At 43.3% G+C, this 15,953-nt stretch overlaps 2 protein-coding genes and 2 long non-coding RNA genes across 4 annotated transcripts in view; 2 read left to right on the top strand and 2 right to left on the bottom strand.

Annotated features, from left to right (window-relative positions):
* LOC118395570 (uncharacterized) overlaps nucleotides 1–3,719 on the bottom strand; it is a 34,419-nt gene extending 30,700 nt beyond the window's left edge. Inside the window, exons 1-3 of the mRNA XM_052465076.1 lie at nucleotides 3,228–3,719; nucleotides 2,544–2,674; nucleotides 2,173–2,343 (exon numbers count right to left, since the gene is read on the bottom strand). Coding sequence (XP_052321036.1) covers nucleotides 2,173–2,343; nucleotides 2,544–2,674; nucleotides 3,228–3,510 — 585 coding nt within the window. The 5' untranslated portion in view covers nucleotides 3,511–3,719. The remainder of the gene's footprint in view (nucleotides 1–2,172; nucleotides 2,344–2,543; nucleotides 2,675–3,227) is intronic.
* Nucleotides 1–15,052, top strand: part of LOC118395653 (uncharacterized) — a 46,187-nt gene extending 31,135 nt beyond the window's left edge. The window contains exons 2-3 of the long non-coding RNA XR_004828004.2: nucleotides 13,143–13,808; nucleotides 14,456–15,052. This is a non-coding gene — a long non-coding RNA (uncharacterized LOC118395653). The remainder of the gene's footprint in view (nucleotides 1–13,142; nucleotides 13,809–14,455) is intronic.
* LOC127908089 (uncharacterized) lies at nucleotides 3,825–8,211 on the top strand. The gene is made up of 3 exons (XR_008066170.1): nucleotides 3,825–3,892; nucleotides 4,299–4,364; nucleotides 6,400–8,211. It is a non-coding gene; the product is annotated as an uncharacterized LOC127908089 (long non-coding RNA).
* On the bottom strand, nucleotides 8,513–12,257 carry LOC127905930 (zinc finger protein 184-like). Its single transcript, XM_035789404.2, has 3 exons — nucleotides 11,763–12,257; nucleotides 11,218–11,333; nucleotides 8,513–11,024 (listed from the first exon to the last, which is right to left on the bottom strand). The coding sequence occupies exons 1-3, from the start codon at nucleotides 12,028–12,030 to the stop codon at nucleotides 9,771–9,773; spliced, it is 1,638 nt and encodes a 545-aa protein (XP_035645297.1). The 5' UTR covers nucleotides 12,031–12,257; the 3' UTR covers nucleotides 8,513–9,770.
* Nucleotides 15,053–15,953: the final 901 nt, after the last annotated feature.

Raw genomic sequence — 15,953 nt, 5'->3', positions numbered from 1 at the left:
TATGTAAACTTCTGACCCACTGGAATTGTGATACAGTGAATGATAAGTGAAATAATCTGTCTGTAAACAATTGTTTGAAATTACTTGTATCATGCACAAAGATGTCCTAACCAACTTGCCAAAACTATAGTTTGTTAACAAGTAATTTGTGGAGTGGTTGAAAAATGAGTTTTAATGATTCCAACCTAAGTGTATGTAAACCTCCAACTTAGTGTGTAGGTATATTTAGTGTGTGTATTGATTATAAAGCACTCGAGTGTATACAGTCAATGAAAGTCTTAGAATGAGAAGTCACATTTTGTTTTTATTAAACAGAAACAAGTGTTAAATACACCATATGAAAACCACACATGTCAACAAAAAACTGTGAAATGAATTTGATAAACATCTCAACAACAAATCAGCATGAACTTGATAAACTGCATTCATTTTCTCATGAAAAGTGTATTGGGGGAAAAAATTAAGTAGTTGAATGGAGGTAATGAAATAGGCATTTGTGAACATCACACACACACACACACACACACACACACACACACAAACACACACACACACACACTACAGTTCAAACGTTTGGGGTCACTTAGAAATGTCCTTGTTTTTTAAATAAAAGCCCATTTTGTCCATGAAAATAACATCAAATTGATCAGAAATACAGTGCTCTTCTTTCAAAAACAAGGACATTTCTAAGTGACCCAAAACTTTTGAAAAGGTAGTGTAGAGATAAAAAAATATATATATATATATTTTTTTTTAAATAGTAAAAAGAAAGAAAAACCCTTGAATGAGTAGGTGTGTCCAAACTTGACTGGTATTGTTGTATATATACACACACACGCACATGTATATGCCTTATATACTGATTCACACAATATCTGGATGCAATACTCCATTCAGGAACATTCAACACTGAAATCTGCAGATATTTTTGCTGAGAATAATGAAAATTAATATTTGACGTTAATGCAGGGCTTGCTCTAAACCATTCCTGAGTGGATTGGTTACTATCTATGTTATGGAGTGGAATGTTTTTTCAGTTGGTGCATCCTGAGGGAGCTCCTCTGAGAACCTCTTCCCGCGAACGGCCTTTCTCCTGTGTGGACCTTCAGGTGCATCTTTAGATGGTTCTGGTGGGAGAATCTCTTCTCACACTGGGGGCAACTGTAGGATTTCTCCCGTGTGGACCCTCTGGTGCCTATTCAGGCTGGACGAGTGGGAGAACCGCATATGACACTGGCTACAGCTGAAGGGTTTCACTCCTGTGTGGACCCTCTGGTGGATCTTCAGGTTGCCAGCTTGGGCGAAACGCATGTGACACTGGGTACAGCTGAAGGGTTTCACCCCTGTGTGTACCCTCTGGTGGATTTTCAGGTTACCAGCCTGGGCAAAGCGCATGTGACACTGGGTACAGCTGAAGGGTTTCTCCCCTGTATGGACCCTCTGGTGGATCTCCATCTTCTGGAGGCAGCTGAAGCTTTTCTTACAGAACATGCAGAGGAACTGTTTCTCTTTACTATTGCCTGATGTTTCTCCCCCTCCCAGAGCCTTGGCCTTTTGGTCCTTTGAGTTCAATACCTGATTGAAAAGGATGTGTGAATCGGGAGGCCCCATCAACGTGGACACTGGGTCGCGATCCCTGAGCGTGCGTAAAGGGGAGTTGGTCGCGACATTTGGATTTGTCTCTACACTTTCCCTGTAATCTAAGAAATCTCCGCCTTGTAAGTGTCCATCTCTTAGGTGACTAGCTGCATTCCATGTGGGAGAAGCGTCGGCCTCCACTTTCACCTCATCTAGAATCAGACCCTCCCCTTTCTTATCTAGGCACCTTTCGGAGTATACACTACTACTGTACCGGTTCCAGTCCCCTCTAGACAGATCAGTCTGGGTCTCTAAACCCAAGGGCATGTTGCCACGGTCCATGTCTGTAGCGTAAGAACAAGACTGATCACCACCAGTGTGTAACGTGTCACCATCTCCACGGTAATGATCCGTTCTTTGGCTTTGGTGACATACCGGAAAGTACTCTGAGCCGGAAGCAGGAGGACAGCCCAGTAGCCCCAGCCTCTCCGGGTCTAAACTGTGGTCAGATCCTGTATGGAAGAGCCTGTGTGTTACAGTTAAAGTCTCGGTGTCTGTCTCTGACTTGAGGACGGTGTTCGGCGTTCCACTGACCTCCGTGATGCTGCGTTGGGTCCTGGGCGGCACTGGGGCGGTGGTGGAGTCCTCAGTGGCTTCATGGGGCACTCCAGCCACTCCAGTCTGGATGTCACTACTGTGCCGTGGGTCCTCTCCTTCAGACCCCTCCAACTTCACCCCAGGACCTGCAGCCTCTGCATCTGCAGACTGACACAAGATGAGAGGAGGTTATTACCGGCACATGAGTCTAATTGGATAACAGTGTTGTAGGGAAGTCTCACAAGCTCCCCTATGGCAGCTAAATGAAGATGTACATGTAAGTAAGTGAATAGCTAAGGGGAGCCTTTCTGAAGTAAACTGGACACATTTGACGTACTGTCATTTTTATGTAATACTGTTACACTAACCTCTATAACAATAAAGTTCTGGGCTGAGGTTCCACTCCCCTCATCAACAGTGATTGGTTGGTCATCTCGCCATGTATTGTCTCTCGCTGGCTTCACAAAACTCCTGTGGCCTCCAGTGAGATGTCCTTCACCTGAGAGTGATTGGGGGGGGTGAGAGGTGATTAAGTTAGCTACTGTCAATGCTCAATGGTATATTGTGCACTATTGTTACTGTCTAGAATTGGCAAGGATGTAAGTTAATCTCATAACTTCTTGATGTACTATTTGTTGATTGATGTATTATGTTTAATGCATCACATTGTTTTAATTGAGTAAATAATAGGAAATGCAGTAAATAGAAGAATCTGGTTAGAATACGATAGGGTCTTATAGAGGTTAAATAAATATAATTATTTTAAATCAGGGGGATTATTGCATAGAATTCAAAAACTGACCAAGACCCAATTATGGTTAAGACAGTTTCCATGACTCGGTCCTCAGGACCCTAAGGTGTGCACTTTTTGTTTTGTTGCCCTAACACTACAAAGCTTGATGATTAGTTGACTTTTTTAATCAGATGTGTAGTGCTAGGGCAAAAAAACAAAACGAGTTTGGGAAATGCTGAGTTAAAACATCTAAAGTCACACATGCGCATAGCAGAACGGGGCGACGGGCCCCGCAGCCTCGGTCTTCAGCAAAATGTACCTCTTGCCATTCCTCTGTTTCGGTCGAGGATCTTGACACTACTGGGACGGCTGGCGAGGACGCGCTCTCGCATTGTCCTTTCTGCGCGCTCCCGTGCCACCTTCAGTTCTTGAAGCTGTAGTTTCCTCCGCAATGAGCCGTTTTCTTTCCGGCTTTGAGTTATTTCCAAACGAAACACTGCATAGTCGTCATCTACGAGTTTACAGATCTCTGCCACGGCTGCATTCGCTAGCACCTCCATGATGGAGGCTATTTGAGCGTGAAAAACCATACAGTTAGCCATTGTTAGCAGCTAGCTAGCGTTACCTAGATAACATATATCAACCAAGTCCTGTCTCCAACGAAAATTAAACACTACCTGGGATAATTATGTGACGCTATGCATTTAAATGTCATATTTTGAGTTCCATGGTGTTAGTAAACGTCCTAATACAAACGCTAACGTGGAAATTGCTCTTAGTCACTGTTCACTTCCGTTTAAACTGAAGAGAAATTATCTTATTGGTTGTCGTCATAGCTCAAAGGGTGTGGTTAAATAAAACATTTTGGCGCCCTGTTTCATATCAAATCTCATGATAAGTATCTTTCAAGCTGAGAGCAGAATTGTTTAGAAAGAAGTGTGTTAGCAAAAATATAGTAGAAAATAATAGAATCACCCCAGTAAGGTAAATATTCTGGGTAAATTGGCTGGGTTTCTGTACAGCACTTTGAGATATCAGCTGATGTAAGAAGGGCTATAGAAATACATTTGATTTGATATTCAACTGTCCGAGTTCTAGCCTAGAATATCATTGTGTAAAAATGTTTGTTTAGTTGACGCGTCTATCTCTACAAGGTACCACAAAATATACACAACATTTGGAATTGTTAAATTATGATTTTGAAATACCTACTCAGGTAGCTAGCTAGCACTCACTCACATGGCTAACGTTAGTGCTGTCATGAAAAGGGGCATGAGGGAAGTCCTACAATATACTTTTTTTCTAGTATTGGGAACGCTTGGGAGCAGGAACATATACCCACAGGGAGCAGGAACATATACCCACAAGCCATCTTCTCATTGGTTTTTAGGAGCCGATACCCATGTGGGTGATTGTAAGATGAACTGAGGTCCAGACTCCAGTCCAGTTGGTTGTGGTAATGCACCTTAAAGTTGACCTTGTGCATTTAAGGTCAAATAACAACCCAATGTTTATATCCCAGGACAAATTAGGTAGCAACAGCAAGCTAGCTTGCTAAATGCCCATAAATATGTAATGTTTTTCGACCTATCCCCAAATTAATATAGTTGGTTCAGCGTTTGTTTTGGTATTTCAACATGCGTGTCCTGATCGTGTCTGGGGGACATGATATTATAAAATATTAACCACAGCCAAGTCCATCTCTAACACAGTGATTCAAGAACCTAAAACCTGTATTATAATTAGATTCCATGTGTGCTGATTCAAGAAGTGCGGCTGCACTTCCTGATTTGGCCTCGTTTTTCATCAATGTTCATTAAGAAATGCTAGCGGCCATAACTGAAGACAAAATAATAATGTTATCGGTGTGACTATTGTCCTTCCTCCGTCTCCTAAGCTAAGGTTAGGCCGTATGAATAACTAGACAGTTTATTCAACTGTTTATGAGAGGCACATGTATTTATTTGATTAGCAATGCATGTCGATGTTTTGATTGTTGATCACCTAGTATAAAGGGATGCCAGTTGCGTACGACGCCTCCTGCCGTTCATGTTAGAAAACCACCGCATTTATTCTTTCGACAACAACAGCTGAGTGTATACCCCAAGCTGCATGATAACATTGCCTACAACTAGTTGACTTATATCACCACGGTCAATTTCTGGTGATGGCCAATCGATGTTTTCTGAAACTTGGGGCTTTCACCAAATTGTACCGGGAAAAAAGTTAATTACTCTGAGCTTTTAACACAGTGCCCATCAGTGACATCTGCTGGTCAGCATGTTTGATGTTTATATGCAGTATACTTGTTTTCCGATGCATCCATCAAAACATCGTGGTGCAGTAGATGTGAGCTTTGATTTAATACATTCAATTAGAACGTGGGGTTCACATCCTATGCATCCTTTTTCCCGCCAGTTTATTAAAAATGGGTATTATATTTAGGATCCCGAAGACAAAAGATTATCATAGGTTACACAAAACGTTTTATTTGAACTATAGGAAGAAACTACATTTTCAACCATAGCCAGGATTATATATTGTGCTTATGCTAGTGATTTGATTTAAAAATCTAAGTAAATTGGTAAATAATGTGTCCAGTAGAGGTCGGTGTATGAGAAACATTGTATTGAAGAAATTCCGTGGGATCAATAATTTTGCAAATCATGATTCGAAAAAGCACACTAGCTCAGTGTTTGAAACGAACAACTTTACAAAAGATGGTGGTTTACATGGTATGATTTAGGATGTTACATTTTAAAAAACTGAGCAGCCTATGCTTATCTAAACTCAGAATGTAAAAGTTAGAAATACAATGTAGCTAGTTTAATCTTGTGCTATTAGAAGTCGACTGACTTGCGCTGCTCTAATGGCTGAGCCACCTGTCAGGCGAGAAAAGCAGAAAAATATCTAGAATAAGTCTAAATACTGTCGAGCATAGGTCGTTGTTTTGGAAGCTACTGACTTGGATCAAACAAAGCTTTTTACCTCATTTATCACGAGGTAACTGCTTGTCAACTTTGCCTTGGGTTTTAATGAAACTTTTTCCACTCACTTTTACATATTAACAAAATTTGGATACATCATTTGATAATTATCAATAAAAACTACTATAGTTGTTACATTTACAATCACCGTTCTGAAATAGAAAAGGTCTCGAGATTCGATACTGTGTTTTGGTTTTAGGATAGATTAATTCGCCATTTGGCTGTACGCCCTGAACTATCTTTCACCTGCTAAAACTGAATTATCTAGACAAAATTCAAAGATTCTTGAAAGCTCCCAGCAGAGCGGGAATGAGATCGGCACTCTCATGCCTTCTTCAGAGCAACTGGAAACTCGAAAATCTCCGACTTCAGTGCGTTCAAAATAACTGGGAACTCTGGGGGAAAATATGAGCTCGAGAACTTGGGCCTCTTTCTACAGCTCCGACCTGAAGATCACTGACGTCCTGATCATACTGTGTTTTTTTTCTTCTTCCCTTCTCTGAGTTCCCAGTGGTCTTGAAAGCACCATCAGTTCCGATTTCCGACACCTGTCAGATGGTACTGTGACGTCCGAAGCTTCGAACGTCATCCTCACGTGGTATTGTTACGTTGACGCAAGCATTGAAACGTTGTCGAATCGGTAGTGCTTTGAAAACTGCATCGGAGCTTCTGTATTAATCATCCCGTCACTACCTTCTGAGATCTCCAGACCCTCCTCACACCCCTCCTCCTTCACCAGCAGCACCTCTAGACCCTCCTGGAAGAGACAGGTGATACAAATTACACACATACACTACCCTAAGGTACGTACACGGATAATACACAGACATTGCAAAAATCAGAAACTTTCTGTCCAAAAATGATGCAGAAAAATTAATCCATGCTTTTGTTACTTCTAGGTTAGACTACTGCAGTGCTCTACTTTCCGGCTACCCGGATAAAGCACTAAATAAACTTCAGTTAGTGCTAAATACGGCTGCTAGAATCCTGACAATAACTAAAAAATGTGATCATATTACTCCAGTGCTAGCCTCCCTACACTGGCTTGCTGTCAAGGCAAGGGCTGATTTCAAGGTTTTACTGCTAACCTACAAAGCCTTACATGGGCTTGCTCCTACCTATCTCTCTGATTTGGTCCTGCCGTACATACCTACACGTATGCTACAGTCACAAGACGCAGGCCTCCTAATTGTCCCTAGAATTTCTAAGCAAACAGCTGGAGGTAGGGCTTTCTCCTATAGAGCTCAATTTTTATGGAATGGTCTGCCTACCCATGTGTGAGACGCAAACTTGGTCTCAACCTTTAAGTCTTTACTGAAGACTCATCTCTTCAGTGGGTCATATGATTGAGTGTAGTCTGGCACAGGGGTGTGAAGGTGAACGGAAAGGCTCTGGAGCAACGAACCGCCCTTGCTGTCTCTGCCTGGCCAGTTCCCCTCTTTCCACTGGGATTCTCTGCCTCTAACGGTATTACAGGGGCTGAGTCACTGGCTTACTGGTGCTCTTTCATGACGTCCCTAGGAGAGGTGCGTCACTTGAGTGGGTTGAGTCACTGATGTGATCTTCCTGTCTAGGTTGCCCCGTGGTAAAGATCTTTGTGGGCTATACTCGGCCTTGTCTCAGGATGGTGAGTTGGTTGTTGAAGATATCCCTCTAGTGGTGTGGGGGCTGTGCTTTGGCAAAGTGGGTGGGGTTATATCCTTCCTGTTTGGCCCTATCTGGGGGTGTCATCGGATGGGGCCACAGTGTCTCCTGACCCCTCCTGTCTCAGCCTCCAGTATTTATGCTGCAGTAGTTTGTGTCGGGGCTAGGGTCAGTTTGTTATATCTGGGGTACTTCTCCTGTCTTATTCGGTGTCCTGTGTGAATTTAAGTATGCTCTCTAATTCTCTCTTTCTCTCGGAGGACCTGAGCCCTAGAACCATGCCTCAGGACTACCTGACATGATGACTCCTTGCTGTCCCCAATCCACCTGGCTGTGCTGCTGCTCCAGTTTCAACTGTTCTGCCTGTGATTATTATTATTTGACCATGCTGGTTATTTATTTATGAACATTTGAACATCTTGGCCATGTTCTGTTATAATCTCCACCCGGCACAGCCAGAAGAGGACTGGCCACCCCTCATAGCCTGGTTCCTCTCTAGGTTTCTTCCTAGGTTCTGGCCTTTCTAGGGAGTTTTTCCTAGCCACCGTGCTTCTACACCTGCATTGCTTGCTGTTTGGGGTTTTAGGCTGGGTTTCTGTACAGCACTTTGAGATATCAGCTGATGTATGAAGGGCTATATAAATAAATTTGATTTGATAAAACACACTTTCAACATGGAGTTATTAACCCATCCTCACTACATATGAGTCCTATACTCTAGTCACAGAATGACTTCATTGTTGTTAAACCCATCATGGTGGAAAAATGTTGTGGGTAAAAATAACTTATAAATCAAGTCATCAGACAAACCTGACTAAACTATTTTGACATGTACAGTAGGTGTTTGTTAGTGTGTGGGTATGTGTATGTATATTTAGTAAGTCTAATGGCTATAAAGTGCTGTTGGGTGTATGCAGAATAGGGTGAGATCCGAAGTGATATATACTAAAGAGTCTCAATGAAAGTCTTAGAATGAAAAGTCCCATTGTGTTTATTAAACATAAACAAGTGTTAAATACACCATATGAAAACCACACAAACACGCATCTCTGTGTGCTTAGCAGACATCTCAGCTTGGAGGTCGGCCCACCACCTCAAGCTCAACCTCGACATGACATAACTGCTCTTTCTCCCTGGGAAGGTCTGCCCACTCCAAGACTTCTCCATCATGGTTGACATCTCCACTGTGTCCCCCTACCAGAGTGCAAAGACCCTTGGCGTGACCTTGGACAACAAACACCCTGTCATTCTCTGCAAACATCAAAGCAGTGACTTTCCTGCAGGTTCATGCTCTACAACAGTAGAGTACGACCCTTCCTCACACAGGAAGTGGTGCCGGTCCTAATCCAGGCTCTTGTCGTCATCTCCAGTCTAGACTACTGCAACTCTCTTGGATGGGCTCCCTGCTTGTGCCATCAAACCCCTGCAACTTATCCAGAATGCCGCACCCCGCCTGGTGTTCAACCTTCCCAAAGTGTTCAACTGCTCTTTGGCACACTACTGGCTTCCAGTCAAAGCTCACATCCACGACAAGACCAAGGTGCTTGCCTACAGAGCAGCAAGGGGAACTGCCCCTCCCTAACTTCAGGCTATGCTCAAACCCAACACCCCAACCCAAGCACTATGTTCTGCCTCCTCGGGTCTCTTGGCCGTCCCACCCCTACGGGGTACAGCCCCCACTCAGCCCAGTCAAAGCGCTTCTCTGTCCTGGCACCCAAATGGTTGAACCAGCTTCCCCCTGATGTTAAGACAGAAGAGCCCCCCCCCACTCCCACCATGCTTTCATTTTTATACAGCGCATCAATTTCTTGGATTATCAGCTGTTATCAAACACATGAGTTGGAAAACATTAGTGAATTCTACTAGATCAAATGCCAAAATGAATATGCAGTTTAAGTATGAAGTACGCTAGTATGGGTATTCGGACACAGCCACTGCCTGGCTGCAATATTCTACACAGGAATATTCAACACTGAAATCTGTTACTCTTCTAATTCTAAATCGGAATGTATCTTTGTCTTCAATGCAAGGTTTGATCTAAACGTCAGAAGCTATCAAGTGGAATGGTTACTTTCTACGTTATATAATGAAATGTTTTTTCTGCTGGTGTATCCTGAGGTAGGTCCTATGAGAACCTCTTCCTGCAGTGCTCACAGGCAAACTGCCTTTCTCCCATGTGAAGCTTCAGGTGCATCTTCAGCTGGTTCTGGTGCGGGAAAAGTATTTCCAAACTAGTGGCAGCTGTACATTTTCTTCCCCGTGTGGACCCTCTGGTGCCTCTTCAGGCTGGACGAGTGGGAGAAGCTCATGTGACACTGGGGACAGCTGAAGGGTTTCTCACCTGAGTGGACCCTCTGGTGGCTCTTCAGGTTCCAAGCCTGGGAGAAGCACATGTGACACTGGGTACAGCTGAAGGGTTTCACCCCTATGTGGACCCTCTGGTGAATCTTCAGGTTGCCAGACTGTGTGAAGCGCATGTGACACTGGGTACAGCTGAAGGGTTTCTCCCCTGTGTGGACCCTCTGGTGTCTCTTCAGGGTGCCAGCCTGGGTGAAGCGCATGTGACACTGGGTACAACTAAATAATTTCTCCCCTGTATGGACCCTCTGGTGGATCTCCACCTTCTGGGGGCAGCTGAAGCCTTTCTTACAGAACATGCAGAGGAACTGTTTCTCTTTACTGTTGCCTGATGCTGCTCCCCCTCCTCGAGTCTTGGACCTTACATCCTTTGAATTCAATACCTGATCGAAAAGGACACAGCCGTGTGAATTGGAAGGTGCCATCGATGTGGACTCTGGGTCTGAATCCCTGAACGCGTGTAAAGGGGAGTGGGTTGCGATATTTGGATTTGGCTCTAAGCTTTCCCTGTAGTCTAAGAAGTCACTAGTGTTGCCCTGTGACTGTCCTTCTCCTAAGTGAGTGTCGTCTGCATTCCATGTCAGAGGAGGGTCGCCCTCCTCCTTCACAGTCACCTCATCTACAACCAGACCCTCCCCTTTCTTATCTAGGGACCCTTCAGAGTATATACTACTGCTGTACTGGTTCCAGTCCCCTCTCATTGGATTAGTCTGTGTATCTAAGCCCACAGGCATGTCATCAGGTATCATCTCTGTCTCTGTAGTGTATGAATATGACGGATCATTGCTATTCTGTAACGTGTCACTGTCCTGATGAGACAGAACCTTCCTCGGGCTCCCGTAAAGTAAATACTCAGAGTGGCGATCAGGAGGACTGCCCAGTCGCTCCAGTACTGTTAAAGTCGTAGTGTCTGTCTCTGACTTCAGGACAGCATTCAGCGTTCCACTGACGTCCGTGATGCTGTGTCGGGTCCTGGGCAGCGCTGGTGTGGTGGTGGGGTCCTCCATGGCTACAGGGGGTGCCACTCCAGACGCGGCACCATCCTGGATGTCTCTGCTGTGCCGTGGGTCCTCTCCTTCAGACCTCTCCAGCTTGACCCCAGGGCCTGCAGCCTCTGCATCTGCAGACTGACACAAGAGGGGAGGTTATTAGTGGTACATAAGTTGAATTGGATATCAATGTCATTGGGAAGTCTCACAAGCTCCTCTATGGCAGATAAATAAGGATGTACATGTAAGCAAGTGAATAGCTGAGGGGACCCTTTCTGAAATAAACTGGCCACATTTGATGAACTGTAATTTGTTACACTATGACACTAACCTCTTCCACGATAACATGCTGGGTTGAGGTTCCACTCCCCTCATCTATAGCTATGGGTTGGTCATCTCTCCACGCATTGTGTCCCACTGGCTTCATAAAGCTCCTGTGGCCTTCACCTAACAGAGTGATTGGGGGGAAAAGGGATGGTGAAATTAGGTACTGTCAATGCGCAACTCTATATTGTACACTACTGACACTGTCTACATTTGGCAAAGAGGATGTAAGGTAACACTTCTTATTGATATACTATTTATTGGTGGATTGATTATGCTCCTTGTATCACATTAGTTTAATTGAGCATGACAATAGGAAATTCAGCAAATCAAGAATCTGCTTAGAATATGGTATTGTGTCTTTGCAAGAAGAATTTGTTCTTAATTGACTTGCCTGGTAAAATACATAAAAATGTACAAGATAGTTAAGTAATCAGGTGAAGTATTGCATACTATCCAAACACTGACCAAGACCCAATTATAGGTAACACATCTGAACACATGTGCAGAGGGGAACAGGGCGAAATGCCCCACAGCAAAATAAAAATGTACCTCTTGCCATTCCTCTGTATCGGTCGAGGATCTTGACACTACTGGGACGGGAAGCCAGGGCGCGCTCTCGCGCTGTCTTCTCTGCGCGCTCCCGTGCCACTTTCAGTTCTGCCCGCAATGTCCTGTTTTCTTTCTGGCTTTGAGTTATTTCCAAACAAAACACTGCATAGTCGTCGTCGACGAGTTTACAGATCTCTGCCACGGCTGCATTCGCTAGCACCTCCATAATGGAGGCTATTTGAGTGTGAAAAACCATACGTTTAGCCATTGTTAGCAGCTACTAGCTAGCTTTACTTAAATAACATCTATCAACCAAATCCAGTCTCCAACGCGAATTAAATACTAGCTGGGGTATGTGATTCTTTGCAGATAAATTTGTCATATGTTGAGTTCCAGGGTGTTAATAAACGTCTAAATAACAACAATCAAAAACACTAACGTACAAAATTGTTCTTGATTTAATGTTCACTTCCGTTAACACTGACGAAAAAGGATCTAATTGGTCGGCGTCATGACTCAAACGGTGTGGTTAAAGGAAAAAAACAATGCGCGCTGTTCTTTGAATTACGGTACTTATCAAATCTCCTATTCATGATCAGTATCTATCTTTCAAGCTTAGAGCCGACTTGTTTAGAGTGAAGTGTGTTAGCAAGAATACAGTAGAACACATTAGAAATACTTTATTCCATCTACATCACCCCAGTAAGGTAAATACTCAACTGTCCTTGTTCTAGCCTAGGTTTACTGTCTCTCTAAAAACAGGTATTTACACAAGCCTGTTTCAAATGACAAGTTAATGAGGGATATGTGGTTAATTACCCTCTTAGCCCTAGTGTTAGATGGGTACCTTTTGTGGTGAATGCCCATCCTGACCCTGTCTGCATTCATGGGGTAACCATGAGGTAGCTAAGGAAGGCTAGACCCAGGTCCAGGCCTTCTACCAACCCAGTCCCCAGGCATTAAACAAGACCCTGAAGGAGAAGACAGACTTGCTGATAGACTACCAGACTACCACCAGGGTGATCTCCCACCACTATGTGAAGGCTGAAGCCCAGGGTGACCTGCTCTGTTCATCATGGATACTGTGGTGTTTGTATCATAGAGATAGACCCTCCTGTTCCTATCATCCCCAGGCCCTGCTCCATCCCTGCACTGAGACTGTGAAGAGAAGGGTCTGGGCTGCAGACTGGAGCCTCTGTCTCTCTGATGACCACCAGGACTGAGGTTGTTCAGTCCACCTGTCCACTGGTTGTGTTCTGTGTGGTGGTGGAGTCTCTGTCCCTCGTTGTTCGTTCCCGGTTTCTACTCTGGAATAAACAGCGACGGCTCCTGATCCAAGGTCCTGATCTGGGGCCATGGTTGTGACCAGCCGCTTCAGAGGTCCAGTCTCTCCTACCAGCAACACGATATCAGCAGGTCCTCATGGACTGCAGACTGTGTAAACACAAATTGTACAGAAGAGCATATAAAGGTTTATATAGGAAATTCTTCACTGTACAAACATAAACATATTATAAAATGTTAATCACAGTTAAGCCCACCTCTAACACCATGATTTGAGTACTTAACAATATGGAGCCATTGGAGTTAATTATTTAAAAAATGTCCTTACGTGAATGAAGTATAATGTTTTGCTCGACTGTGACAAGGGAAACTCCGTCCCTGCAATGATACAAAAATAACCAAGTCAGTCAGCACAGAGTGTGGGAAATGTGGGGGCCATGCAGGCTACACGTAGCCAGCTACAGTATGTGTGTGGAAAACATTTAATCACAGGTAATGTATTATATGGAGCTATACACCTTTAATGCTAGTCCATAACTCCATTGTGTTTAACAGCCAATCAGTGTCAGTCTTGAGGTTTAAGGTCAAGGGGATATGTGTGTTAATAGTGTTAATAGTTACCATGCTTCAGTCCATGTAATTGCAGATGACATGATAATTGCAGCAGCCACCAAAGAAGAGCATGACCACATTCTACAGCAGGTGATGGGCAGAGCTATCCCTCTGAACATGAAGGTCTATGCTGACAAGATGCAATCCATGGTGAGTGAAGTGCATGGGACACATCAGCGCAGACAACTCCAAGGTGACAGCAGTCGCACAGATGCCCCCACCAGAAGACAGAGTTTACTGGGTATGACACGTTTCCTAACCCAGTATATCCAAGATGAAGCCACGCTCACTGCACCACTCAGAATGCTCTTCAGGGAGGACATGGCATGGCAGTGGCACACAGAACAACAAGCAGCACTGGAGAGTGTTAATCGTTACTATTCTTCAGATATAAAGCTAAAAGTAATAGTACTTCAGTCCCCACTGTCAAGTTTATTTTACAGTGCCACCTAGAGCACGAGTGTTAAGACGTTTAACGTTTGTATAGACCATTTGTTACTCCACTCACTCACTACTTGTATCTGTTAGTTTTGCGTTGTTGGTCTTTGCTAGTTTAATGGTCCAGTCGGTAGGTAGGATTCACTCACTCACATGGCTGGTATCACTGTCATGAAAAGGGGCATGAGGGAATCCCTACAATATGATGTTTTTCTAAGTAGTGAGAACACTCTGGAGCAGACAATGTTGAAAAGTAATTTTTAGACATACTTTTCTTAAATGTAGTTTTGCAATTCACTAAAACAAGCAGACAAGATTTGCAATTGTACCTGGGTAACCACAGGTTGTTTTCCCTACAGGCAGGCATTCTATCTCATACTGACTGGAACTATACGCTATACATGGGCCGAATGGTCTCTCTCCTGTTTGGATCTTCAGGTGCCTCTTCAGCTGGTGCTGGTGGGAGAACCTCTTCTCACACTGGGGGCAGCTGTAGGGTTTCTCCCCTGTGTAAGAAATCCTATTTGGGTTGAACGAATGTGAGAAACTGGCCGGGAACAGGTGGCAGCCAAACACTTGTCTATTAATGTTCTGTGGGGACCCCAGGAAGAGTAACTGCTGATTTTGCAACAGCTAATGGGGATCCTAATAAAATACCAAATACCACAGCTGGTTGTAGAAGTTGTCCAGAGAGAGAGCCTAATGTTGCAGAAACTTGGTTCAGGATCTCTGGAGGTATTTCACCATTCCCTGGCCGTTCAATCAAATGTCAAATGTTCTGTTATATAATAATCCTAAATTGTAGCCTATACATGGACAATGTACATGTTTTCATTTAGAAATCTACATCATGCATGTTTTTGTTTACATTTACAAAGCTCATATCTCCCTCTGATTGTATGATTATCTTTTGTGTTAATGATTTAAAGTAAATATTTCTCATGACATTTCACAAATGTCCCATTTCGAATCAATGACCAAATAGCTAGGTTTAGCCTAAAACATGATCAACATTTGGTTATTGTATTTCCACAAGTGCATATCTTAGAAAACAACAATGATTGGTTTTAGATCTTCTGTTAAATCTGTGTTTCCATTATTTTGTGAAAGTGACTAGAGTAAGCAAGTTCAATGGTAGAAATGATGGCTATGCTTCTTGCTGGACATATGGTTGAAATGGTCAGTTGGTTTTGTGATCTGATTTGGCCTATTAAATTACTGAACACATTATTGGTGAGTGAAAAGTACAGTTTCCAACAATGGTTCTCACACACTGTATAGACAGTATGTATTCCTAATAGTACACAACAATAATACATCACTAATAGTTACTTTCCAGGTAATGACCCGCAGCTAATCAGTGTCTTCCTCCTCTTTAATCAAGCCCACATACACACAGGTGCGATTCAAATCATTACTATTGTAACATTAGTAAGGCTAAGGTATTCATATCCGCCTACTTTAGTGGTCACCAACCAGTCAATCGTCAAACATTTCTGTAAAAAAACAACAACGATAAAGCCGATAAAGTTCCTTTTTAAAATATTTTTTTTATTAGTTGTTGGTAGGGCTGTTGTTGGTAGGTGCAGACAATTCAGCTGCCCTGCACGCTGGGTAGGCAAACTGTTGCCATTTCATGTGTCTGAAGGTACAAACTCTGCCTTCCCCGTGGGCCTGGAGAGGAATTCAAGTGCACTATTTTTTTTATATATATTTTTTATTTAACCTTTATTTAACCAGGTAGGCTAGTTGAGAACAAGTTCTCATTTACAACTGTGACCTGGCCAAGATAAAGCAAAGTAGTGCAACACAAACAACAACACAGAGTTACACATGGAATAAACAAACAGTCAATAA

This window comes from Oncorhynchus keta, chromosome 16 (genome assembly GCF_023373465.1).
Source record: "Oncorhynchus keta strain PuntledgeMale-10-30-2019 chromosome 16, Oket_V2, whole genome shotgun sequence".
Classification (NCBI taxonomy): domain Eukaryota; kingdom Metazoa; phylum Chordata; class Actinopteri; order Salmoniformes; family Salmonidae; genus Oncorhynchus; species Oncorhynchus keta.
The sequence above is the reverse complement of the archived record's forward strand: the minus strand, read 5'-3'. Positions and strand labels throughout refer to the sequence as shown.

Bases quoted from the DNA above. Each gene is read 5' to 3' on its own strand.
- LOC127905930 (XM_035789404.2), bottom strand. From the start codon at position 12,030: ATGGCTAAACGTATGGTTTTTCACACTCAAATAGCCTCCATTATGGAG. The intron at 11,334-11,762 runs GTACATTTTTAT...TCACTCTGTTAG, and splicing joins ATACAGAGGAATGGCAAGAG to GTGAAGGCCACAGGAGCTTT. The intron at 11,025-11,217 runs GTTAGTGTCATA...CTCTTGTGTCAG, and splicing joins AGCATGTTATCGTGGAAGAG to TCTGCAGATGCAGAGGCTGC.